At 38.9% G+C, this 24,880-nt stretch overlaps 1 protein-coding gene across 5 annotated transcripts in view; it reads left to right on the forward strand.

Moving 5' to 3' along the window:
• Nucleotides 1-24,587, forward strand: part of lmo3 (LIM domain only 3) — a 65,025-nt gene extending 40,438 nt beyond the window's left edge. For all 5 annotated transcript variants that reach the window (XM_047575918.1, XM_047575917.1, XM_047575920.1 and 2 more), the window contains 2 exons: nucleotides 14,580-14,705; nucleotides 22,144-24,587. In XM_047575918.1, coding sequence (XP_047431874.1) covers nucleotides 14,580-14,705; nucleotides 22,144-22,249 — 232 coding nt within the window. In that variant the 3' untranslated portion in view covers nucleotides 22,250-24,587. The remainder of the gene's footprint in view (nucleotides 1-14,579; nucleotides 14,706-22,143) is intronic.
• Nucleotides 24,588-24,880: the final 293 nt, after the last annotated feature.

The raw sequence follows: 24,880 nt of genomic DNA on the forward strand, positions 1-24,880 counted from the left end.
CCTTATGTACAATACAGTAATATAGTAACAGGCTAACAAAGTTCTAGTGTCCATTCTGTTTCATTATTCCATTCATAATATTATTGTCATCATCATCATCATAATCAGGCCCATATTGTGTGCACAAAAAAACAAACAAACGAAAGGCCATCCTTCACTGACCATGTTTGCTTTTACTCAATGACACCTCATCCTTTAAACTAACTACAAATAACAAGTGTCTGCTGTTGGCTGGTTTTACAGTTGCTAAAAGAATGATGCATGTAATTTATGAATACATAAAAAAAATGGTCAGCAATAACAACCCCAAAAAACAAATTTATTCCACCACCTGAAGTACAACCACAAGCTGGAGTACAAAGGGAGACGGCAACTGCGTCAGGAGGTAGCAGCCACATCCGGTAAATTAAGGTGACCAGGGGCCTCATGTACAAAGACTTGGATTGGATTTCCTACTAAAAATGGGCGTATGGTCAAAACCAGAAAACGCTGCTCTACCAAAATGATGCTCCTAATGCATGAAAAATCTGTGCGTACATATGAATCCTAGGATTTTTCCCAATCAATGTGAAATTTATGGCACATGCCCTTATCCACGCTGTCATTTCTTCTCCTTCTTGTTGCGGTTGGCAAACAACTGTGAGGGGCATTGCTGCCACCATTTGGACTGGAGTGTGAAGCAGGACAGTTTACAAATTTACATTAAGTATCAAATTTACATCCTCTGACATTAATTTAGATTACCAGAGGTCCCAGTTGTGTGTGTGACTGTCAATGACGTGGGGTCAGAATCAGAAAAGCGAGCACACTAAACTGAAAAAGAAGTGGTCTGATATCAAGCTGGATATGAAACGGGGGAAGGCTGATACAGCCGATACAGTAATATGACAGTTTCCTAACATCACCTCCAATTGTCGCCAATGGATCAATAGCTGTAGATTCACGCGTATGCAGCCAATGAAGTCTGCGTGAGGCACCGCACATTTCCACAGTCATTTTCAGAAAGAATTTACGCCACAGGTTTTGGCGTACACACTCTGAAAGCGAGGCCAAACACATTTCCATGGTCATTTCATTCTTGATATCTGAATTTTTCTGTGAAAAAGACTGCATGCAACGTTTTTGGGCACATGCACCCTTTGTACATGAGGCCCCAGACGTCCTCGATTTCCGGGGACCTGTCCACCAACTAAAACTGTACCCCAAAATTCCCCCCATTTTAGGGTTATATGAATGAGAAAAAAAATGTTGGGCACATATCACAACAACAGTTATGTAGCTGGTCACGGTTCTATTGACATTAGAGACAGAGCGATTTATATGTTTAGATTTGACAAAATATGTCCAAATAAATGAAATCATACTTATCTCTGTTCCTACATTTTATCTTGATAACATGTAATTCCTTTTTTAGTTTCTGCTGTAAATGTCGCTGGATTTCACTTCAGAAATCTGGTCACTTCACGGCAAATTAAAAAAACAAAACCAAAAAAAGCTCAGTCCATTTCATATTATCAGCAAAGCAAGCGATGGAAAAATGTTTCACATTCGTCAGTACTCTCTACTTTTTTCCTACTCTACTGTAATTTGTAACCAGGTCTTCATTGGGTAGATTTAGAGGGGGAAACACTTAATGTCTTCTGTGTGCAAAGGAAATGAGTTAGAGCAGATGATTGTGTTTGACACACTTAATTAAAGTCAACAGCGAAGCATTTCACGTCACAGGTAATTCAATGACATGTAGGTAACTCTGAAGCAGATTAATACCTTACACACCTCTTTCAGGTGATGATTTTTACATCTAATTATACCAATAATAAGTATTATTAAAATAAACATTTTCATTCTTATCATTACAAATATTGTTGTTATAGCTTATGGCTTAGTATGATTTATGATGATATGTTGTTAATTTTGCACTGTTTGTTTTTTAGAGGAAACATCACAGGTCAGTTGCTCTGGTTTTAGTATTCTTTTTTTTTCCTTTTTTAAAAATTCAATAGATACCTGATTTGTTAAAAAATAATACAGGTTCTTCTGGTCTGTGTTCAACTCAGCCTTCCCAACACTGCTTATTTGTTCTCATCTTAGATTTTTCAAGACAGAATGTAATCTGTCTACAGAAACCGATTGGGTCAAAAGCATTGATTGGAATTATACTATTTTTAGTGTGATTTTCTTGTGTTTTGTTAGCATGGAATAGTTGTAGAGACTGAAATTTGATTTCGTAGATAGTTTCATAAGGTTGTGGTATATTATACTCACCACAGCAACAGATCCATTGCACTTCAAACTGACATACTTCTCCTCGTTTTCTGTATGAATTAATTTGAAGTTTATTTGACTTTGTTTCATTGTGTAGTTTTAGTGGAGTTTTTTTTTCTCCTGAAAACACTGTAATTGCACTTCAAACTGACATACTTCCCCTTGGACACCCCTGATTTAAAGTGAGGACGGAGATTGCATTTCTACAGCATACTGCTCTACGGAGGTCAGATTATTCCTGAGCCTATGGTACCGGTGAATAATACTTTGTAGGGGAGCAGTGGGCATTGACTTGTGTTTAGATATTTTAGTGGTGGGACACTGAGGTCTGACCACTTAGTTTTCATCATTGAGGTGTGGGCATACTGCCTCACCTCACAATACACTAGGGTGTTTTTTAAATGGCCGAACTCCTGTACCAGCTGACAGGTTAAATTTAACTTTACTCCACAGTTGTAGTTCTTGTGGTGTTTACTTCTTATCCCAACCACTTGGTATCTATCCATGGTCCTTATCCATGGTCCTACCTTACAGGTAGGAGAACATGAGCCTGTTGAAGGAGTCTGAGTCCAACTCTCCTCAACAGTGGCACTCTTGCCTTTCCACTCTAAAATTAGCCCTTTTTTGTCTTTTTAATTAAACTTCAGTGCAGTTTGGAGGCTATTTGACCTTTTTTGGCACTGGCCATTCCTTGGATATATTAATGGTGCATCAACCTCCCTTTTCCTCTTAGGAAATGATCCACAAAACTTTAAATATTAAGCACTGACTGTCGCTACCTGCTGACACATGCTGGGTCCCAGCAGTGGGCCTCACATCACTAAAAATGTTGGAGATAATATTATGGTAAAAGTATTCATTCACATTTATTCTTGCCATCATGAGTTATTTATTGTACTAAGATATGTCAACTAAATTGACACTCAAAGGCAACACATAGATATGTCAGTGGTTGCCAGCATTTGATTTTATTCGTTAAGAGTGAAAAAATATTTCATGGTATACTTCGGTATTGATGAACAGTAAGCATAAATATAGAAATACACAAAATCTTTTACACAGATAAACTTTAAGTTAATGTAAGTATCAAAAATGCTATGCACTGTGCATACTGGTGTGTGAATGTGTGTACTTGTGTAGGCAGATGTATCACTAGGACTGTAAAGAGGCTGCATTAGGTAGAAAAGAGCTGAACAAATACAAGGCTATTATACCAGGCAGTCACTTCTCTGCAGACATGTGAGAGCATCATAACACCTCTTTTTGCTGCTGTCCGATACCACCCTACCCACCCATAACTGGATAGACTTTGGGACACTGGTTTCAGTTTGTTTCAGGGCTGTTTTGAAATCATCAATAGTTTACAGCTCGTGTACATTAAATTAGATGTAGCATCTAATTTAACCATTCATTATTAATGTGGCCTGCGAGAGCAGATGACAACATTGGTTTATGTGCTCTGCAGTGACAGGATAGAAACGAAAACTGTAGCAGATGAAAGGTGTAGGACAAAGACTGTGACTGAACACCTGCTAATCAGTTGCTCCTTTTTAATATCCTCCTCCATCATAATATGAGCTTTAATTTCTGTGTGTGCAAGTGTCTGTGTATACACAGTAATTAATGGCTCAGAGAAGATCTATCCAGATGTAGCTATAGAGATGAGAAGAGCCCAGCGAATAGGGCTCTAGTCAGTCAGTAGGTAATCAGTGAGAGGCCAGTAAGGCTTGGAGAGATGAAGGTTGCTATTTTAGGTCCATAGAATCAAGGCTTGTGGGCCAAAAAGTATGCACCTCTCTCCCTGTGTCACTTTGATTGGGATGTTTCAGTTCCATGGAAAAAATAACCACCACCACAAAAAAACAAAATACAAACTGAGACTCAAGGAAACAGAGAGTCAAGAGTTTGGAGCAAAACCAGTAAGTTGGGAGAGTTGGTCGGGAAGTATGTGCATTTTTGATAAAACCCTGTATTCTATTTTTCTATTGGTGGGAGGGGGCGGCAGCTGCTGAACTAATAAAGTAACTTGTAATCTAACTTAGTTACTTTTAATCAGTAAAGTATACTTATGTTGCTTTTTAAAAGAATGATCAGTAATCACTAATCAGATTACTTTTTCAAGGTAACTGTGGTAGCACTGCTGCATTAAGATCCAATCTGGGCAATCCTGTCACATAGAAGACAGGTGTGAACACCCCCAGGACGAATTCAGACTGCATGTGTCTGCATCCCTTTGGTAGTGTGAATAAATACATTCGTTTTGCCTCATTCATTCAGAAAAAAAACTATGACTGCTATTATGAAAGAGCATCATAAGTGATCTTTGTTCATTAGCAATGAGTCTTTAAAAATATACTGTCTGTGTAGCTGTTAAATAACTAAAAAAAAAAAGAAAGAGTAAAGTGAGTATAGAAACTTTGAGGATTGTGCAGGTCTAAATAATGTCAGGGTGGAAATTATTAAATTATAAACTTAACATGTGTGCCAAAACTATGACGCACACATAAAAAACCGTGCTGTTCTCAGTTCTGGAGCAGTTTCAGAGATCCATTAGACACAGTGGCTGTTAGAGACAGTATTATACTGCACCCCAGATGATGTTCATTTGCATATTGAGCACAACTCTGATATTAAATCTGGAGATGCATTTGGGCACGCATGTTTAAGTCAGGTCTAAAGCTGGTCACTTGCAATCGGATAGCCCAGACCAGATCTTTATTCAAGGTCTGATCAGGCTCAGAGTGAGTCACTGAGGAACCATGTATCTTTAATACATGCTGACACCTGAAAGTTAGAGATGCAGGATGGTCGGGGAACCAATGTGGAAAACAGAATTTGAAAATGTGATTGGTAGATGTCAGTTCCCCATGCAAACATTATTTGCATGCATTAGGTAAAGCTCTGAAGGCCACAATGAATTCCTGAGTGACTTCCCAGTTACTGAGCAGCTTTGCAGAATTATCAAACACTACCCCCACGCACAAACACACACGCACACACACAAAAAAACGGTTGGCCGCATGGGGCCCAGATCCCCCTGATGATCAACATTGGTCCACTTATTTTGCACTAACATGGGGACTAGATGCTATGATATAAACCTTTTGTAAACCATTATACAAGACTACTGACTACAGACCTGTGGAGCTCCAAACTTCATTTCTTGTCTTGGTCTCCTTAACCTGCCCAATGTTTGTGGCCTGCAGTTTTCCACTCCTACCTGGATGAACAATTCTCCAACCTATACTCTCAAGCTGTCACATGAGATCATCAGCTATATCTTGTGTTGTTAGATTCTACGTGTTTCCTTTAGTCCGTTAATTCCTTAATGTATGTATCTATGACAGAAGTTTGTTTGTCTTGTTTCTCTTGCTCTTCTTTTCTCTCTATCTTCTCTGTTTCTACCCGGCTGGCGTTCGGCAGATGGGTCCCTCCATATGAGCTGGGTTCTGCTCAAGGTTTCTTCCTGTTAAAAGGGAGTTTTTCCTTGCTACCCTCGCCCTCAGGCTTGCTCTTGAGGTTGCAAGCTGGTTTTTGTGAAGTGTCTTGAGACAATTTGTATTGTTATTGACGCTACATAAATAAAATTGAATTGAATTGAATTGAATTGAAATACACTTGTCAGGGCCTTACTGTTTTACGGTGCAAAAACTTTGCAAACATAATTCAATGTTTTTTGTTCTTCACTGAAAGCACTGTGCTAAGAATGTTGGTGATGCAGTGGCTCAAATCTGAGTTTTGAAGATAACACACACCACAATGCAATTGCTTTGTGTAACCAGCTGAGCCCCATGTATTTACTGTACTATTCATGTGTAAAATGAGATGTGAATGCAGCAATTTTAACAGCCTGACGTATTCATGAGGTCGCCAAAAGAAAGAGTGTAATGCTAATGCTGCACACTGCTCTGCCCTTGGCTAGGACAAACTGACAAGCAAGCCACTCAGCAAAGGAGTTAACAACTCTATTATGTCATTTTGTCTGTGCTGGCTGATGCAAGACTTATCAACTGCAACAGAATATACCAAAAAAGCCTAACTTAATCTGTTTTAAAGGTACCATTTTAGGAGGTTTATTCAAGCCAAGATATGCTTTTAATCTGTACAATGTTAAACATAGAACCATAATAATCTGTAGCCGTGTTGTTAAAGCAGCAGCTTTGTGTCTGTCTGGTAGAAGAACCAGGTCTTCTGTTGCACTTATGGCAGGATTCATAAATATCCTGGCCAAAAAACAAGGCGCCACCAATTAAAGGGTCACACACTCACACACACACATATTTTGTTGGACCCCCTTTAATTTTGATTACAGCATGCATTCGCTGTGGCATTGTTTCGCTAAGATTCTGCAGTGTTACAAGATTTATTTCCATCCAGTGTTTCCATTCATTTTTCACCAAGATCTTGTATCAATAATGGGAGAGTCTGACCACTGCGCAAAGCTTTCTCTAGCACATCCCAAAGATGGTGGTTAATTCATGTAATAAAATGATGTCTCAGGTGGAACAACTCTGTCACAATTTAAGTCCAATGAATCCTGTCATTGTAATCTTGGAATATGCCTGTGCCATCAGGAAAAAAAAAATCCATTGATAGAATAATGTGGTCATTCTGTAGATTCAGGTAGTCAGTTGACCTCATTCTTTGGTCACATAATGTTGGCTGAACCTAGACCTGAGCAACTCCAACAACCCCGTATCATAGCACTGCCCCCACGTCAATCTGGACTCGTCAGACCACATGACCTTCTTCCATTGCTCCAGAGTCCGATCTTCATGCTCTCTAACATATTGAAGCCTATTTTTCAGTTAGCCTCACTGATTAGTGGTTTTTGTAAGGCTACACAGCTGTTCAGTCCCAATCCTTCAGAGTTCCATTCTCATTGTATGTGTGGATGCCCTTACTCTCACTATTAAACATAGCCCTGACTTCTACTGTTGTTTTTGTTAGATTTGATTTCACCAAACGTTGAAGTGATTGCCAATTCAAACAGAATTTATTTCCGTACACATTTCTTTCTCAGAGATGGTTGTTCCCAACTATTCGTCCAGTTTTTGATAATGAGTTAGATGTTTTCTCTGCTAGATGCATGAAAATGATTTGACCCTTCTCAAACTGACTAACATGTTTTCCACAACCACAGGATGTGTCTTTCGTTTGGCCAGACCTGAAGCTTGAGCTCATTTTAGGCTCTCATTTATTTAATTGTCTTCACTCAGTCCATTCATTATCAAGATGTTCACAACTTGCCTGGCTTCATCGGTTGCGTTTTTCAAACAATATGAAGGGCTCACTGTGATGCCTTGGCACACTCAATCATAAAGCAGGGTTGTTTTGATGCAATTGTCAGTAAAGTACCTTTTGGGATTAGTGAGGGCATAGGTTGGTCCACCTACTGGCCATTGTTTGCCAGATGAAATGATGAAGGAGTCACTGGCCATTTCTCAATGTGCGCTCTTGTCTGTACTTGTGTTTTTTTGGAGTATATTGGACAGTCACTGCAAAAATACTTTTCCAAATCAAAGTACGCCTCTGACATAGTACAGTCCAATTGCCAAAGCACTCGTGTGCTTAAAACTCCATCAGTTTTATTGAGGACCCATCAGAGGACCCATCAGAAGGACAGTATTTCTGATTGTATTTCATGGGCGTCATCAACTACGGTACTTTTCCAATTACTACTGCATCATACTGTCTGTAGAAGTCCAAACTACCAAGTACTCAAGTTGAAAGTTTATATGCTAAGTATTGATAAACAACCATTGTTTGGCTGTAATTAGACACATTTTTTGCCACCTCAAGGCAGTGGAGCAGCAGTAGGAACATCTCCAGACCAGAGGACTACATCTGGTCACAGGGATGTTGTCATGATCACTTGTAGCCAACTTCTGCCTGTGTGCCTCAGTCATTGTCTGCAAGCTCGAGTTCTAAGAAATGCAACTTTTCAGTTTCCAGAGTATAGTTAAATTTGAAAGAGTATCATATGTTACCCTATTAAGGATGCTAAGTGATATTCTGGTGTTTCAGCTGATTGGTTGAATGGCCTGCTGTCTACATCAAATTGTATTTGTAACCTGTGCAAACTTGGGTCTCAACAGGGAAGTCTGATGAGTCTTCCAGGCTGAACACAGTTCTCCCCTTCTCCTGTCAGTGTCCCAAGTAAATGGATTTCATTTGAATCATCTAGGTGGTACTAACAAACAATGTCTTGCTTGAAAGAAGTAATTTACAGATATAATCTTTGACTTTTGACACCAACTTCTGAGTTGTTATCAGCGAAACTGTCTCATGCACACGCATTCGCACAGGATGATCTCTGCTGATTTGAGCCTCACTCCACTGCATGTCAGAGGGCAATTTTCAGTTTTGACAGCTTTAGTTACTTTGTAAATTATAATGGATAATACAAAATATATTTTTGATACTACTGATCCAGGAAATGAAATAACCAATGACCTGTCAGTATTTAAATCAGCTCCACCTTTGCCGATAAACACTTAAATGCTTGATTTAATGATTTCATCCGTCTAGACAGGTGAATGGGTCAGAGACGTCTCCACTGTGGTCCCTAACATCAGTCTAGACTTTGATTTGTAGACCACTGTGCATCACAGAGATGCTCACAGAGAGATGCTGATTCACACTAGATTAGTTTATCACATTTTTATCATGTTCATGTTTAATCATACTGAAATCACAAGAGCACACATACAGTATAAAAAAATTATTGTGATTACAACAATGCACTCTCACATTAAACTGTAACACCGACTCCTGCCTGAGTCCTCCCCGAGTTCAGCCAGTCGAGCATATTTGCAAAACTGAATGACGTACGATGCCACAAGATGCACATACACAGAAGAAGATAACCTATAACCTATTCACATGGGACTAGTTTTATGTTTTATCTTTTATGTCGGTGGTTTTCTGTGCGTCCTGTGCAAATTGTCCATGTCCGCGATTTGTAAAATAAAAGTTACAACATATTTCTGGTAACACAGAGGTCCTGAGATAAAACTGATCCAGTGTGAATTTTTGCATTATGCATTAATGCAAAAATTTGTGACTGAAGCTGTTAAAGCTTCAACAGGTCGCTGGCAGTTTCTTCCCAGGGATAAATAAATAGCATCAAAAATATATTTTGTATTACCCATTATCATTTACAAAATAACTAAAGCTGTCAAAAGTCTAAACTGCCCTCTGACATGTAGTGGAGAGAGGGAGGGCTTATATATGAATCACAGGACATCCCAGGTGAAAGTAGTCACGTGCAAATTCATTTTTCATCTCGTACACCCCTTGGGGTGAGCGCGAGATGCAATATCTGGTGAGCAAAAGATAGTATCTAGTGTTTTTTTTTTTTCCCATGTTCCCTTAGGGACTCCATACTACGAATGCAGTGATTGGATTTTTTTTCAGATGTTCCTATTCATGTCAACTTCGTGTCAGCTTCATGTCAGGGTTTCAACAGCATGTCAATAAATTGAATTTCAATGTGATGGGCTATGTGCACTTCTTGCGATTTGGTTCACCAAATCCATCTAAAATAAGCAGTTTTATTTGGGTAAAATCCAAATTAGACAGTTCTATCAATAATGAACATCTGAAACCCACTCATGCTTACCTCTGAATAAAATGTCTTTACAGTTGGCTGAGGAGGTTCCTAATATGTCTGTCTGACTTGTTGTACGATTATACCTGATAATCTTTGGTAAACCAATATATCCTTGTATTACTGTACAGCAACTGGATGATTTTTTACTGTAGAAAGAATATGTCAAACATTGCAGGACAAGACAATGGAAGTACATAAATTAGCTTACAATGCAGATTTCAGTGCATTGTGAGGTTAATGGTATGTTTCAAGACTCCATCTGGATTCCATTTAAAGTAACATATAATGCAAGCAATAGACAAATTGACAGAATCATTACAAATAAACTCAGTGGTGAAACTGCATGGTCTGAGAAAACCAATCCCACTTCTTTTCTGATAGAATTATCATGTAGGATTGAAATTTTAATAAGGCTGGGCGATATGGACTATGGACTGGGCTGGGCGATATTTTTTAGCTGAATGGCGGTACTCGATATATATATATCGATACTTTTTCGGTGACGTAATTGGGGTTTCCCCCAAAGCATTATAGGCTATTAGATTAATTTTTTCCAGATGCAAACCCTTTAAAAACAAACAAACAGTCAGTTATAAGTTTAAGCCACATGCCAAATGTCACACAGACACGTATTTTGACACACTCCTCATACTGTATTTTATGGCACTGTTAAAGTGGTGGAAGAGATTTGTCGTGCTCAAGCCTCTAATTGCAACAGGTTTTCAACATTCTTTATAGATAACATTTTGCTGCTGATCGCCTGCCACTTTAAAACCATACCATCTCCAAATTATGGAGCCATTGTTCTTTCTCTTATACTGCTTTCCCATTCAGTGCGTTTACATGCACGTGAAAAACAACGAATTATTGCCTTAATTGGACTATAACAGGAGAATTTAAGTGCATGTAAACACGTTACTCCGATTAAAATCTGAGTTCTCATTGTCCGATTAAGACACCGAAATAATGCGATTGGAATCTGAGTTTTCAATTGGATAAACAAAAACGTCCAAGAAAGCCAGTCGCAGAAGAATAAGAAGAGAAACGGAGCCGTCTTAGGGATAGCACGGATCTTACCTGCACCAGAAGTAGCGCGAACATTACGTAAAAGATTAAAAAATGTACTATTATCCGTCTGGTTGTTGTTTGAAATGCCGGTCTGCCGCATGAACGACTCTTGTTTATTATATCACGTAATAGGTCAACCGGAAATCGGGCTGTATTAACGTAGTATTATCCCGCTGAAAAGACACGTATCGCCACCTAGTGTGGAAGAGGAAAACAGTTATTCGATTTCTTGCACTGCATGTAAACTGGGACAAGGACTGTAGTCGGAAAGTCAAATTTTGAGCATCGATTAAGCTCTCCATATAAACGAACTGATTGAAACTCCCAGGTCGACTCGCCTTTGGTGCACTTTCACATCGGCAAAAGTCCGGGGTCAGACCTCCCGCTGTGAGAGCTGTGTGACTGTTTTTTCCTCCCTCATATGTCATCGCGTACATTGCAGATAACGTTGCAGTTTGTTGATGACCTGACCGGTCAAACCCCGGAAAGAGGCTGCTAATATTAGAATAAATCACTGCACAGTGCACAATATCTGCCACCAAATCTCCTCTTTTCGTCGGATCCAGAGCACTGCCATGATCGTTAGAAAAGTGTGTGAGATCGCTATACAAGCTGTATATAAACACAGTCGCCATTCACCTATGTGCATCCATTAACGGTTGTGTAACAACACATTTGAAGTTGTGTGTGTGTGTGTATTGACACAGGGACAGGAGAAATAGGTGTGAACTTGTGAGAAGAGGTAACAAGTATTTTATTCCAACTTTATGGGCAGTAGACTACATTTATGGTGACACTTGCTGTTAAGTGCCATATTCTTGACAAAACTGGCATTTTATTGTTCACTTCTTTTTCATTTTTTCCAAACCCATATTTCAGTCTTGCATGATTTGTGCGCAGCAACATGTATGATTAATTCTTCTTCCAAAATACACTAAAATAAACTCATTTGATTGAACTACTTTTCTTGCACTTTGTTTGAAAAAAACACCACTGTTTGTCTCAATGAACAACATAGCATTGATATTAAACTTAAGTTCTTCAGGTGTGTTGGCACATTTTAGACTTAGACTTAGACAGACTTTAGTGATCCACGAGGGAAATTACTATGTCACCATAGCTTTGTTGTACATAGAAGTAAACACTCTTAAAACAAAAACAAAAACAACAAAAAAAAAACACATAACATAACATAAGATTAGATTAAAATGAAATAAAAATAATTATTATCTAGTAATATAAACAGTGTAATCAAGAAAATTTACAGAATTAGCATTATGAACAAATATACAAAGGTAGTTGGCAAAATTGCCCAAGGTGATGTGGTCGTTTGCCCAGTTGCATAGCAACAGCAGCATGGATCATGTCACAAGGAATTTGTGCAAAGGAACCAGTGTTAAAAATAAGGCATATTAATTGAATATCAAATAAAATATCAATATTTATGCAACAACTATGTGTAATCTTTTATTTGGCTAGTGTGGGGTTTGTTTTTGAAAAGTTCTAAAAGCTACTTTAAAAGCTAAAAGCTAAAGATACTGATATCATCAAAAATATTTGATGATATCAGTAACATAACAACAACCAGTAATTAATCTCTTCTGTCCATTTTCAAAGGTGCATGATAAGGAATGGCAAGTATTTTCTAACCATTTTGAGGGGATTTACTCAATATTAGGTGTCTGGAGCCACTCTCCGGGGACTCACAAAGCAGACCATAATTCATCATTAGGATTTCAGGTGCAGATGAGAACTGATAGAGCTGGTAGACAGGCCAGTCAGGGCACTCAAGGAGGAAAATCTTATTCCAGGGACAATTCCCAGGTCAAGCCCGAGGTTACTGAAATAATTATACTGTTAGAAATGTTTAATCAATGACAATCACGCATACAGCATGGACTTAATTGAAGAGCGTATGAGGCTGATTGCATTTGCCACCCTCAACTGATTCCCTTCCCCGCCCCCACCAGCAATCTCTTGCTCATGTCAAAATATGGCGTGATGATGGCCAAACCAAATCAAATCTTTCTTGTCTTTTCTTTGCCCCTTTTATATGCAAACTGTGACTAAATTTTAAATGAGACACCAATGTGGCTTCAGCCAGGGTTAATCAAATGGACAAAGAACAATCCCATTTGTCGGGGCCTGTAATTATGCAGAATGCCACAGATATTTCCTGGATACCAGCAATTGAGATCCAGGGGTTGTTCTCAGCATGGCAGGCAGATGAGGAAACAAGCCGTGCGTTACTGAACTTGCCACATTCATCATGTTGACTGATAGCACAGGGAGTGGGTCCCTGGGTCTTCGTGGTTAATGTAGTGGGTAATTAACTGTCATTTGCCTAGTAATAGGCTGATGATCAATGGTTTGTGAGGAAACAAATTCTAATCCGGCAGCAGATGAATGTATGCTGAGACTGGAGCAATTGATGTGGTGAGAGCAGTAAAAAAAGGTGGATGGGGACGGGATGTGGAGAACAAAGCTGCCACTGGAATTTCAAATGAGTACTGGAAGTTATGGTGCAATCATGTTCTCCAAAATGGATTAGCCCAAAATATCCACACTTCAATTGTAGTGCCGTCAGTTGTGTGATGGAGGAGCTGATTAAATCTTTATCACTTAGATTTTTGTATCAAAAATCTTAGTTAGAATGAAAAAAAAACAGCAATACCTTACATATACAATACATATTTGGTTGTACTGGTGCTCATGATTTGAAACACAACACCTCTTTTATGTCTCTTCAGATGGGTTTCCAGTTTAATCATATATGGAGTGAAATTAGTGTCGAAATGTTCGCAAATGCATGTTCCATGATCCACAAGTGAAACTCATACAACGATTTGTGTGTGAATTTGGGTAGTCACAAATGCTTCCCCAACAATAATAAAATAATCCTTTATTTATTTAAATATCCATGTCAACAGTTTAAAAGAGGGGAGTTGTAGTGGTTAGAGGCACAGTTTGTAGTTCAACTGGTCACAGGTTCGACCCCATTTTTATTATAAGATCTCATGTAATATTTTAAGATCTTCTGTGATCTGTGTATTTTTGCTGCGTTCCATTTACCTCAGAGGTCGGAAGTCGTAGCTGGGAATGGCGTCACACTCGAGATATCTACTTATCTATCTATCATTGCACAAAACAAAGGGCATAACTCTTCTAATTAAGGCAGCACTATGCCATCCAATAGACGTTCTTTGCAATCACCTCCTACGTTTCTAGAGATATCTGTCTTTGTGCCTAGGTGATGGTCGCCCTTAATTCTGTTGGTATTCAAGGGAATTTATCAGTTTTTTTGCCTCTGGGAAACATACTCTCTATATGTTGATAAACAACCCCAAATCCCCCAAGCCCTGAGATCATTTATCAGATTGTGATCTTTAACAAACTCTGAGAATGGCATACAGTTTTGTCATTTTAACAATGCCTAAAATGTTTGCCTAATTATATTATAACTATTTTGTTGTGAGATTTTTTATTTTTGACTTTATAACATATTTTGTTAGTCTTGCCGCTTACCTAAATTTTGTTACCTTGTTACCCAAATTAGATAACTCCATTGTTTCTCTGTTGGTTTAATAATTATTTGTTTTAATAACTTGTATGCATATCTTGTATCTTTCAGTTTGTTTGGTGTAACAGGAAACTGTGCAGCCTGCAGCAAACTAATTCCAGCCTTTGAGATGGTCATGAGGGCCAAGGAGAATGTCTACCACCTGGACTGCTTTGCATGCCAGCTCTGTAATCAAAGGTGAGTGACTGGACTACAGTTCTGCTCTTCTCTACATTCAGTTCAATTCAATTCAATTCAGTTTTATTTATATAGTGCCAATAACAATACAAATCGTCTCAAGACACTTCACAAAAAACAGCCTGCAACCTCCAGAGCAAGCCTGAGGGTGACGGTGGCAAGGAAAAACTCCCTTTTAACAGGAAGAAACCTTGAGCAGAACCCAGCTCATATGGAGGGACCCATCTGCTCAAGGGCAGCCGGGTAGAAGCAGAGAAGATAGAGAGAAAACAGAGAAGATAGAGAGAAAAGAAGAGCAGGAGAAAGAAGATAAACAAACTTCTGTCATAGATACATACATCAAGCTGAAGGAAACATGTAGGGTCTAGTAATATAACACATAGTCACTCACATGATCTGTGAGTTTGTGAGTATAACAGGAATCATGGGCAGGTTGGTGAATTGTTCATCTAGGTAGGAGTGGACAACTGGAGGAGGCCATGAAGACTGTGGCAGATGCAGTTTATGGAGCTCCACAGGTCTGATACACAGCACTCCAGACCATGAAGACTGGGCTGGTTGATGAGGCCACAGCAGCACATGTTGCTTAGAATTCCACAGGTCAGAGACCCTCACAAGATGATGGAGGGGGAGGGGAGCGGAGGGGAGAGAGTAAGACACAGTGGTTAGTAAAATATAAGAGATAAAAAATAAAATGATAAGATATTAGAGGACAGGAGCCAGGGAAGAAAGAGGAGAGGACATGTCCTCAGTGCATCGTCCCCCTGCAGCCTAGGCCTATAGCAGCATAACTAAGGGATGGTTAAGTCCAGCCCTAGCTATAAGCTTTGTCAAAAAGGAAAGTCTTAAGCCTGACCTCAAACGTAGAGACTGTGTCTGCCTCCCGAACCCAAACTGGGAGCTGGTTCCATAGAAGAGGAACCTGATAGCTGAAGGCTCTACCTCCCATTCTACTTTTAGAAAACTCTAGGAACCACAAGTAGACCTGCACTTAGAGATCATGGTGATCTGTTGGGACAGTATGGTACTATGAGGTCTTTCATATATGATGGAGCTAGGCCTTTCAGGGCCTTGTATGTAAGGAGGAGGATTTTAAATTCAATTCTAGATTTTAAAGGGAGCCAATGAAGAGAACATTCCATGTGCCCAGACAGTTAGCTGGTCAGGGAAGCAAGACTGCGGTGTGGACAATCTTGCATATAGAAGCGTCCAGGGTTTGAGTTGTAATCTGAGTTTTTTGCAGGTCTAACTAACATCAGGATGGAGATAATGTTATAGTTTATCCGTATAAAACTGAGATCAGATCAGGAGACACATTTGGAGACGCATGTCTGAACACATATACCTAAAGCTGCCTTAAGTGTTGCTGAAACTGAATAAACATTTTACTATAGGAATTGTATTATCCAGTGAGTGACCACTGACACATCTGAGGGTCTGTTCAGACCATGGATGAAGATCTGATCTAGGCGATCCAATCTCAGTTTTGCATTCTGTATGCAAACAAACACCTAAGGTGCAGAGGAATATTTTAACAATATTTGCTCTCTCTAATAGATCTCTACTGCTTCTCCAGGTCATGAGGCATGCATGGTCTAAGGTCAGGGTCTAAGTTATTATTTATTGATCTTCGCCCTGGCGTTAGTTAGCCTCTTTGGCCCACAGCCTAAGTGGCCTATTTTTCTGCCTCATGTGCAAAAATGACATACCCCAAAATAAATGGGTCATATCTTCACAACTCTGGCTGGGCTGTATGAATCATTTTGGTCACCTGTACCACAAACACCTGTGAGATTGCTACAAAAGTTTCAGAATAAAGATGTATGTACTAGGGCTGGGCGATATATCGATATAAAAAATATATCGATATATTTTTTAATGAGATATGGAATTGGACTATATCGCATATATCGATATACGTAGCTCAAATTTGCGCTGTGATTCTTGTTCCGGGCAAGCTGCTGAGCCCGAGCTCTCTGCACTGATCCCCGTGCCCCTGCCCCTCCTCTTTCACGCACAGTGGCGGGAAGGGCTGGAGCAGACACTCCGGCAGTCTTCAACAAACATGGAAGAAGCAACAATGTCTGCGGCGCGTGCCGAGGAAGAATTGGTTGGTACAAGAAAAAGTAGTGGCTCAGTAATATGGAGATGGTTCGGATTCAAAGTATCAGATGAGCAACAAAATGACGCTGTATGTAATAGGCCATTTATAGTTGTCAAACTGTTGATGCTTTTCCCATATAAATATATTTATTTCAGAAGATGATTGGCCTATTCTATTTATAGGCTATTCTTATTTAAGATATATTTTTCATTTAAATGTGCACTTTATGGTGCTTTGATTTTTTATTGTTCTTTGAACAGCTGAGCATTATTTTATCCAGCCTGTTTAAATAAAACTACTTGTGACAAGTCATATTTGGCTTTGACTGTGACTTAACATTTGCTGTCACTTTGTGATAAAAATATCGGGATATATATCGTATATTGTTATTCAGCCTAAATATATCAGGGTATGACCTTTGGTCCATATCAACCAGCCCTAATATGTACTATAAATTACTGTTCTCACCTAAAAAACAAACGGAGAATATTTCAACAACCAAATGGTCAGTTTTAATGACTGACACTTCTATCAACCAATCAGAGAATTGAAAGCCATGCCCAAATTTACCATAGCAACCACCAATGACGAAGTAAACCCAAAGATCGCATATTTTTAGAAGAACGTATACTCCAACCGAGAAACCTCTAAGTGTAGTTGTTGTGTATTTGTGTAGTTATCTTGAAGTGGTGAGGTTAGCAAATGAGACACTCTGCGTTTCCCATGTTCCCATCATGTAGATTAAATTTTTGTGTATTACGTGTTTGGAGTGGTGCATGCTATCATGCATTTAGATCACCTATAGGGCATGTATCTCACTCAGGTCTCACTCAGGTCAAACTTGTTAGACCTGCACAAAACTCAGATTATAAATCCAACCCTGGAGATTTCCATAGACACTGTAATCTATGGTAATAAATGTAAATAACGAAATCGATGATTGAGGAAATACATTATTTAACCATGTGTGGCTCCTCATACTGCCCAATACTGCATCAATAAATAACACATAATCACACTTGTGTACTTAAATGTTTTCATTTGTAAATTCTTAGATTTATTGCAAGTGACCAGTGTGGCCTTATATTCTCTTAAAAACTGGTTTTGACCTTCTCAAAAATCCAGACCTATTAATTTTCCTGACTGAGCTGAAAAGGAAGCACTGCTGTGCAAGAGTCTGTTTCTGCAGAGAGAGAGGAGCTGAAGGTGGGTGGGTGTTACAGAAAAATGACCACCCAGCAAGCAGTTAGACACAGCTCAGACCTCGGGGACAACTGTTTCTACTGTTTAGCTTTCATTGTTGTTGATCATTTTATCCTGTTAAGCACTTTAGTTGCCAATAGGCTGTTTAAATGTTCTATAGAAATAAAAGTGATATTGACAACTAATCAATGGGGCCTCATCATCTAACCATTTTCCCCCAAAGAGTTGGAGTCCACAGTTTGGAGAGACTTTCTTGCCCCTGGATGACAGGGCAAGAAAAGGTCAGCACTAATAAGGAAAGAGGAAAGAGGCTCTGTAATTCAATAACGACTCATAATGTAATAACTTAAATGTAATAAAACTTCATAATGTTATAATCAGCTCATAATGTAATAAAATCATGAGCGCATAACGTAATAACGACTTTGTGCATAATGTAAAAACTGATGACATTACGAGCCTGACTGGTGCCGTTCATAATGTAATAACAGCTCATAATGTAGTAATGACTCATATTGTAAAATTTAAAATAAATAAAACTGCTGCATTATCATAATGCAGCAGTTTTATATAGTGCTTTATCAAAGACACTCAAAGTCGCTTTACATTGGCTACATTATTCATTCACTCACCCTGGTCCATAAAATTATAAAATTAAAAAATTATGAACAGAACCGGTGACAAAGGCAGCCAAACAAAGGGAAAAAGGGAGTCCAACTCTCTCCAGGAACTGGTATGATTTACAGCCAGCTTCACGTACCAAACTTGCGCTTCTTTCATACAGGGACTGAATGGCCCTCCCAGAGCACTCCCACAGGATGCCTCTGGGGACACAGTCATTCTCCAAATCCATTTAACATTGGATTGGTTGGGTTTACCCCTCCAGCACCCTATTGAGGGTAAAGAACTGGTCCATGGTTCCATGTCTGGGACAAAAAACACATTATTCCTCCTCAATCTGAAATTCAAAGGTTATAAAGTCATTCCCTCCACCGCCTGACAATAGCCTCAGTTATGTCAGCAGCTCCTTGTCCCCACCGAATATAGTGTGAGCGAGTTGCTGCCTTCCACCCCTGACAGGCTTCTATCATTCTATCATGCATTTAAAGTAGTAGGAAAACAATGCTTAAAAGACTTTATTACATTGGCATTAAGACCAACAATAAACTATAAGGTCTTCTTTCGGTGGCATGGAAGGAAAGAGTCTTCACTTATTATTGTGTCCTGCATTTATTGTAGAAACAGTTAACAAAGAAAATGGTGTTTTAACTAAATGAACTCCAGTCCTCCTCCTCTAATATACCCTCTTCTTCTGCTGGCTTTCAAGTTGGTTACTGTCACGCTACCTATGTACAAATTATAGGGGGCAGAGGTATATTCAGGGACAGCTGGAATATATAGGCTAACAGGGCTAAGCCCTTCCAAGGTAACACAAAAAAGATGAGAAATTAATTTTTAAATAACTCACACTAGTTTAGCTTAGGTTTTGGTGATATCAAGGGTAGCAACAGCACCATAAAGCCAGAAGAAAAACATAGACTATCTTTGAATTCATTTCATTTCATTCTTGTGATTGAGAGGTGTCATGTCACGTCCCCGTCATTCACTGATCATTTGGCTTAAATCTGGTCTTCCCTCAGGCCGCTGGCTACTGGAATCACATCGGCCAAACAATGTTTCTCAAACTCAAACTCAAATGGACAAAAGACAAAATCGTATGCTTTGTGTTTCCTGTCAAGAATTGACTTTTCTGTTTTCCGTGCTTGATTTTTGGAGGTCACATTGATAAAATGCTGATTCAGCAAAGAAGTTACTGAAGTGAAGTGTTCTGATTTGAATTAAAGTGCAGTCTATCGAGTGTAAAAGGGAACAGTTCCCTCTCTAACATTGTTTTGATTTTTCATTACATTTGTTTTTTGTATGTGTGTGTTTAAATACTGTGATATTTTATTCTGCTCTGTCAGGTACAAACTTTTCATTCAATAAATTGGAGAAGTTGAAAATTTTCTTTGATTTTGGTCACAGCTTGTCATTAAGGGGTGATGATGGGTCCTGAAGCCAGTTGAAAACCACTAATGTAGATTACTAAAAAGGTATAGTGTACCTGTAGTTGATGTAACTATGTATTGTAGGTGATGTTTCTTTTGCTGCTGTCACAATCAATCATAACATATTAATCAATAATCTGGAAAGGTATGGGGTCAAGGGGGTAGTATTGCACTGGGTGATGCATCGACATGCTTGGACATTGCTTGTGATGTCTCCCAGGGGTCAGTACTGGGTCCGAAACTGTTCATCCTTTACATAAATGATATTGGCAAGATATCAAAATAAATTTAGTATTGTTTGCTGATGACACAAACATTTTTTGTTCTGGGGCGGATTTAAAGGAGCTACTGGAGATAATCACTGCAGAAATGTGCAAATTAAAGAGGTGGTTTGACAGAAACATCATTAAATTAAGTAAAACTAAATTCATGTTATATGGAAACTATAAAAGGAATACTCAAGTGCAGGTGCAAGTAGAAGGTGGCAATGTTGAAGAGTTCATGAAAATAAGTTTCTTGGTGTAGTAATAGATGACAAAATGATCTGGAAAGCTCACTCAAAACATGTACAAAATAAACTGTCAAGAAGCATCTCAGTGCTCATTAAAGCTAAATACATTCTGGACCACAAATCACTCCACATTCTCTACTGTTCACTGGGTTTACCATATTTAAATTACTGTGTGGAGGTTTTGGGCAATACCTATAAATGTACATTACAGTCACTATCCACACTGCCAAAAAGAGGAGGATAATTCATAATGTCAGTTACAAAGATCACACAAATTCCTTATTCTTAAAATCAAATTCAAATTCCTTCACCTGGTTCACTTTCAGATGGCACAGATTATGTACATAATTATGTATTTTCTGCTTCCTGGAAATATTCAAAAATATTGGGGGATGATAACCTGTTTTTTTTGTTTGTTTGTTTGTTTGTTTGTTTTTTACTTATTTGCTATGCCTATGATGGACTGATCACATGCACATAGAGTACTCTCCTGATATTTACCAGAGCAGTGTTGGTAGTATGAAATACAGTAATTGTGTGCTGGGCAGTTGAAAAGTGAGAGAGGTGGTACTTCTACTGGAGCGGGAGTGAGAAAGCTAAGTGGGAGTGGACTCCAATTCTAGAACATTTTTATCAGAGACACACCACATGAAACAGACCACTGCCTCTGCTTACTCACTGTGTCGAATGAATAGATACTTGTGGTTATGATGTCCCTGGTAAAAGTGTCTGAGCATGTGGGTATTAATCCCACTAGATATGGAAGAAAAATAATGTATTTCAGGCTAAACGTTAACGCAAATTTAGAATTTTTTGGAAACAAAAGCATACGTACTGAAAATAACATTATTTAGCATTTTCCTCACATATTTCTTGCAGTGTGAAAGCATTAAAAATACTACTTTTGGGATGACGTAGGATTTAGACTACAAATCTCTGTGAGATGACATTTTGGGGAAAATAATAGCCAGGACTGTTGCACTTATGTTCAAAGTCGTCCTTTGACTGTCATAATGTCATTTATCTGCCCTGGAAGTTGATGGTAGAGCTTTAAAAGTGATTGTACTTCAGTGCCTAATACAAGGAAGGTTCACAGGATGGCAGTGAAGAATTATCCACTGTGTAGTATACACAGTGGTACGAGGCTCACTGTCCTCAGCCCATGTCTACCTTTCTCCTGTAAACACTGGCATTGGTGCTTGCACAGTGACCAAGATGTTTAAGACAATGCTCATTTAACATAATCTGCACATGCTACTATATTGAAAAGTCAAATGTAACCATGGCCTGCTACCTGAAACAGGATGGGGCTGTTTTATTATTACGGTGGGAAGGAATCCTTGCCTGACATGAATTCTATGCAGTTTGTGTACACTTCTCCCAAATCACTTGGGGCTGTGTTTCCTACAGGTGAACTCCTTGTGTGCACATGGCAGCAGGAAGTGAATTTGCACTAGTCGTGAAGTTAGTACTGGAGTCAGCTAGGCCTGCAAGCCTACAGCTCACCACTGATTTGAATGCTTGAATGCCTTGTTAAACACCACCTCTCTTCTGTCTCTGTGTTTGGTGCAGGTTTTGTGTGGGAGACAAGTTTTTCCTAAAAAACAATATGATTCTGTGCCAGACTGACTATGAGGAGGGTCTGATGAAGGAAGGCTACGCTTCCCAGGTGCGCTGATCTTCATAGGCCAACACAGAGGAAGAGGAGGAAGAAGAGGAGTGGGAGAAAGAGACACTAAAGAAGAGCTCGCAATCAAAAAGCACTATTGCCTTCTGTCCAGCTTCTGCCCTCTACATGTACATACCCAAGCAATCCTTGCTGAGAGGGGACACACTTTGCTGTACAGAATAGCCATAAAAACAAGGTGGCAGCGAAAGACCCTGGAACGTGTACAAAAACATGTTTGTACATTCCTTCATAACTGACAGATCCTCCTTCCAGGTGATCTACAACAACTGGCCACAGAGCAATTTCTTACCAACAGCTGATCTGGGTAGCTGGAAAAAAGCCCTACTAAAGTGGACTTCTCTTATCTGATAAAGAGAGCATGACACTTGACTGCAGAGTTCAACAGCTTAAACATCTCTTGAATACACATATGGTTTGTAAATTGGTGTAGTTCTGAAACAAAAACCTTTTTACTCCAGATGTAAAAAAAAAAAAAAAAAAGAAAAAAGAAAAAAGAAAAAAGAAATACAGTAAATGTGAACTAAACAGGGGAAAAACTAATCATTTTGAGTGACTATTGCTGTGTTTGTTTGTTTGTGTGTCTACGAACGCTGGCATCAGTATTTATTCAGTAGCAGCATAATTATCAGCCCACTTTAAGCTGTTCTGAAGTTTTTATGCTACCAACTCAGCACCACACAACGTTCACACAGATTTAGCAATGAGTTTGGGAAACTCTTGAAATCTTCCAAAAGTGGCACACGAGCTGGTGGAGATAAAACCAGAGCAGCTGCTTTCGGTTTCAGTTCAAGTTTAATCCTATGGTGGCAGAAACAGTCTTAAGAAACTTTACAGAACCCCAAGTCACCAAACCTACAGTAACAATGAAAAGTGAAAAGCTTTATAGCGAGAGGAAAGTTTTAGTTGAATTTAGCTGAAATGGGGGGGGGGGCTGTAAACAAGCAGTTAAGAAGAGGAGGGATGTGAGAGAAGAGGAGAAAGAGACAGTAGAAGAGACAATAGACAGAAATGTTCATACAGATAGAAGGTTAAAGTATGTTAGCTAACATGCGGCGTATGCAGTATATATTCTACACATAAAGGTGCATGACATACATGATTGACACTGGATAAAATAGAGAAAACTTACTTAAAGTATTAATCATGAGGAAGAGAATCATGAGTACGCTTGCACAAAGTTTGACTGTAACATATAACAACTGCTCTGCTTATGATATATGCAGAGTAGAATTTTTTTAAACGCTATATTCATACTTTGTCAAAAAAATGTGTTGAAAACGAGTTGGCACGTAGGAGTGGACAGCTTCAAAGACTAAACTCAGTTCAGGGTAGTGGATCCAACAATAGTGGATCAGAAACATCTCACACAACTGTGGAAGCAGTGACTCTGAAAAAAATGCACAGCAAGATGAAGTCATCGAAAGGATGACATGCAATAGTGACATATACTGTAAATTCATGCAGAATGAAAAAGTGCATCACAAGAGGTCCCCTGGAGCCTATAGCAGCATAACTTAGGGATCGTTTGAGGTCACCTGAGGCAGTCCTAAATGCAAGCTTTATAAAAACAAATCTGTTTTAAGTGTTAAAGTAGAGAGGATATCTGCCTGACTGGCTTCACAGGATAGTTGCCTGATACCTAAAAATTCTGTCACCCATTCTACTATTGGAAACCTTAGGTACCACATGTAGACTTTGTTCTGCAGTCTACAAACAGCCATCTGTAAGGACAGTTTTAGACAATATAGACCCAGATTTAATGCCCATAGACAAACACATGTTAGATATCTTATAGGGGAAAAGAGTACGTTTAGTTTCCAAAATGTCTCCATTAGAGCTACTTTCAGATCAACCTGGATTTTGATTTAGATTTGCACATTTTTTTGGAGACTAACATGGGGCACTGCTTATGGAGGCAGATTGTGGAAGTTGTATGGAATATGGTGATCATTCAGACTGATGGGGCACTACTTTTAACATTGTAATTGATCAGCCTTCAATACATCACCTGTTATCCAGATTTTTTGACATGATGATACATAAATCCAATTGATGATTTCACCAACACTGTTTATGCTTATGCTGGGGACAGTTGTGTAACTTTCAGCACAGTCCCAGTTAACTGCACTCCAGTCCTGGTGTCACAGTGGCTACCTACTGCAGAGGAGTCATATACTTGAGGTTTGGTGAGAGAAAAACAAAACTTTCATCTTTCTATATTAAATATCAGTATTTGAGTCTGTAACACCATTTCTTACTGGAAAAGAAAAAGCATTTCAGTACTTTAGAACTGTGACCATACATAAAAGAAATATTCCTTTTTGTTCATGATTGTACAATTATTTCACTTTATTTGTCATCCTGCATGAGAGCCTTGTATTTAGGACACTTCATCAAAATGTAGAAGAAAAACTGCTGAAATTGTTGGAGAAAGTTTACAGACCTTTTACTCATTCTTTCAGTCACTGGGTTTACTGAAGCAGAAATGCCACAGTATCATATGCAAACCAGCTGCCATAAAAGGCTTGTTTCATGTAAAATACCCTAACCAGCAGAGCATGTTTTTGTTTTTGACATATGATGGATCCATTTCCTCCTTTGAAGGCTTGTTTGGATATG

The sequence above is a fragment of the Mugil cephalus genome, chromosome 22 (genome assembly GCF_022458985.1).
Source record: "Mugil cephalus isolate CIBA_MC_2020 chromosome 22, CIBA_Mcephalus_1.1, whole genome shotgun sequence".
NCBI lineage: Eukaryota > Metazoa > Chordata > Actinopteri > Mugiliformes > Mugilidae > Mugil > Mugil cephalus.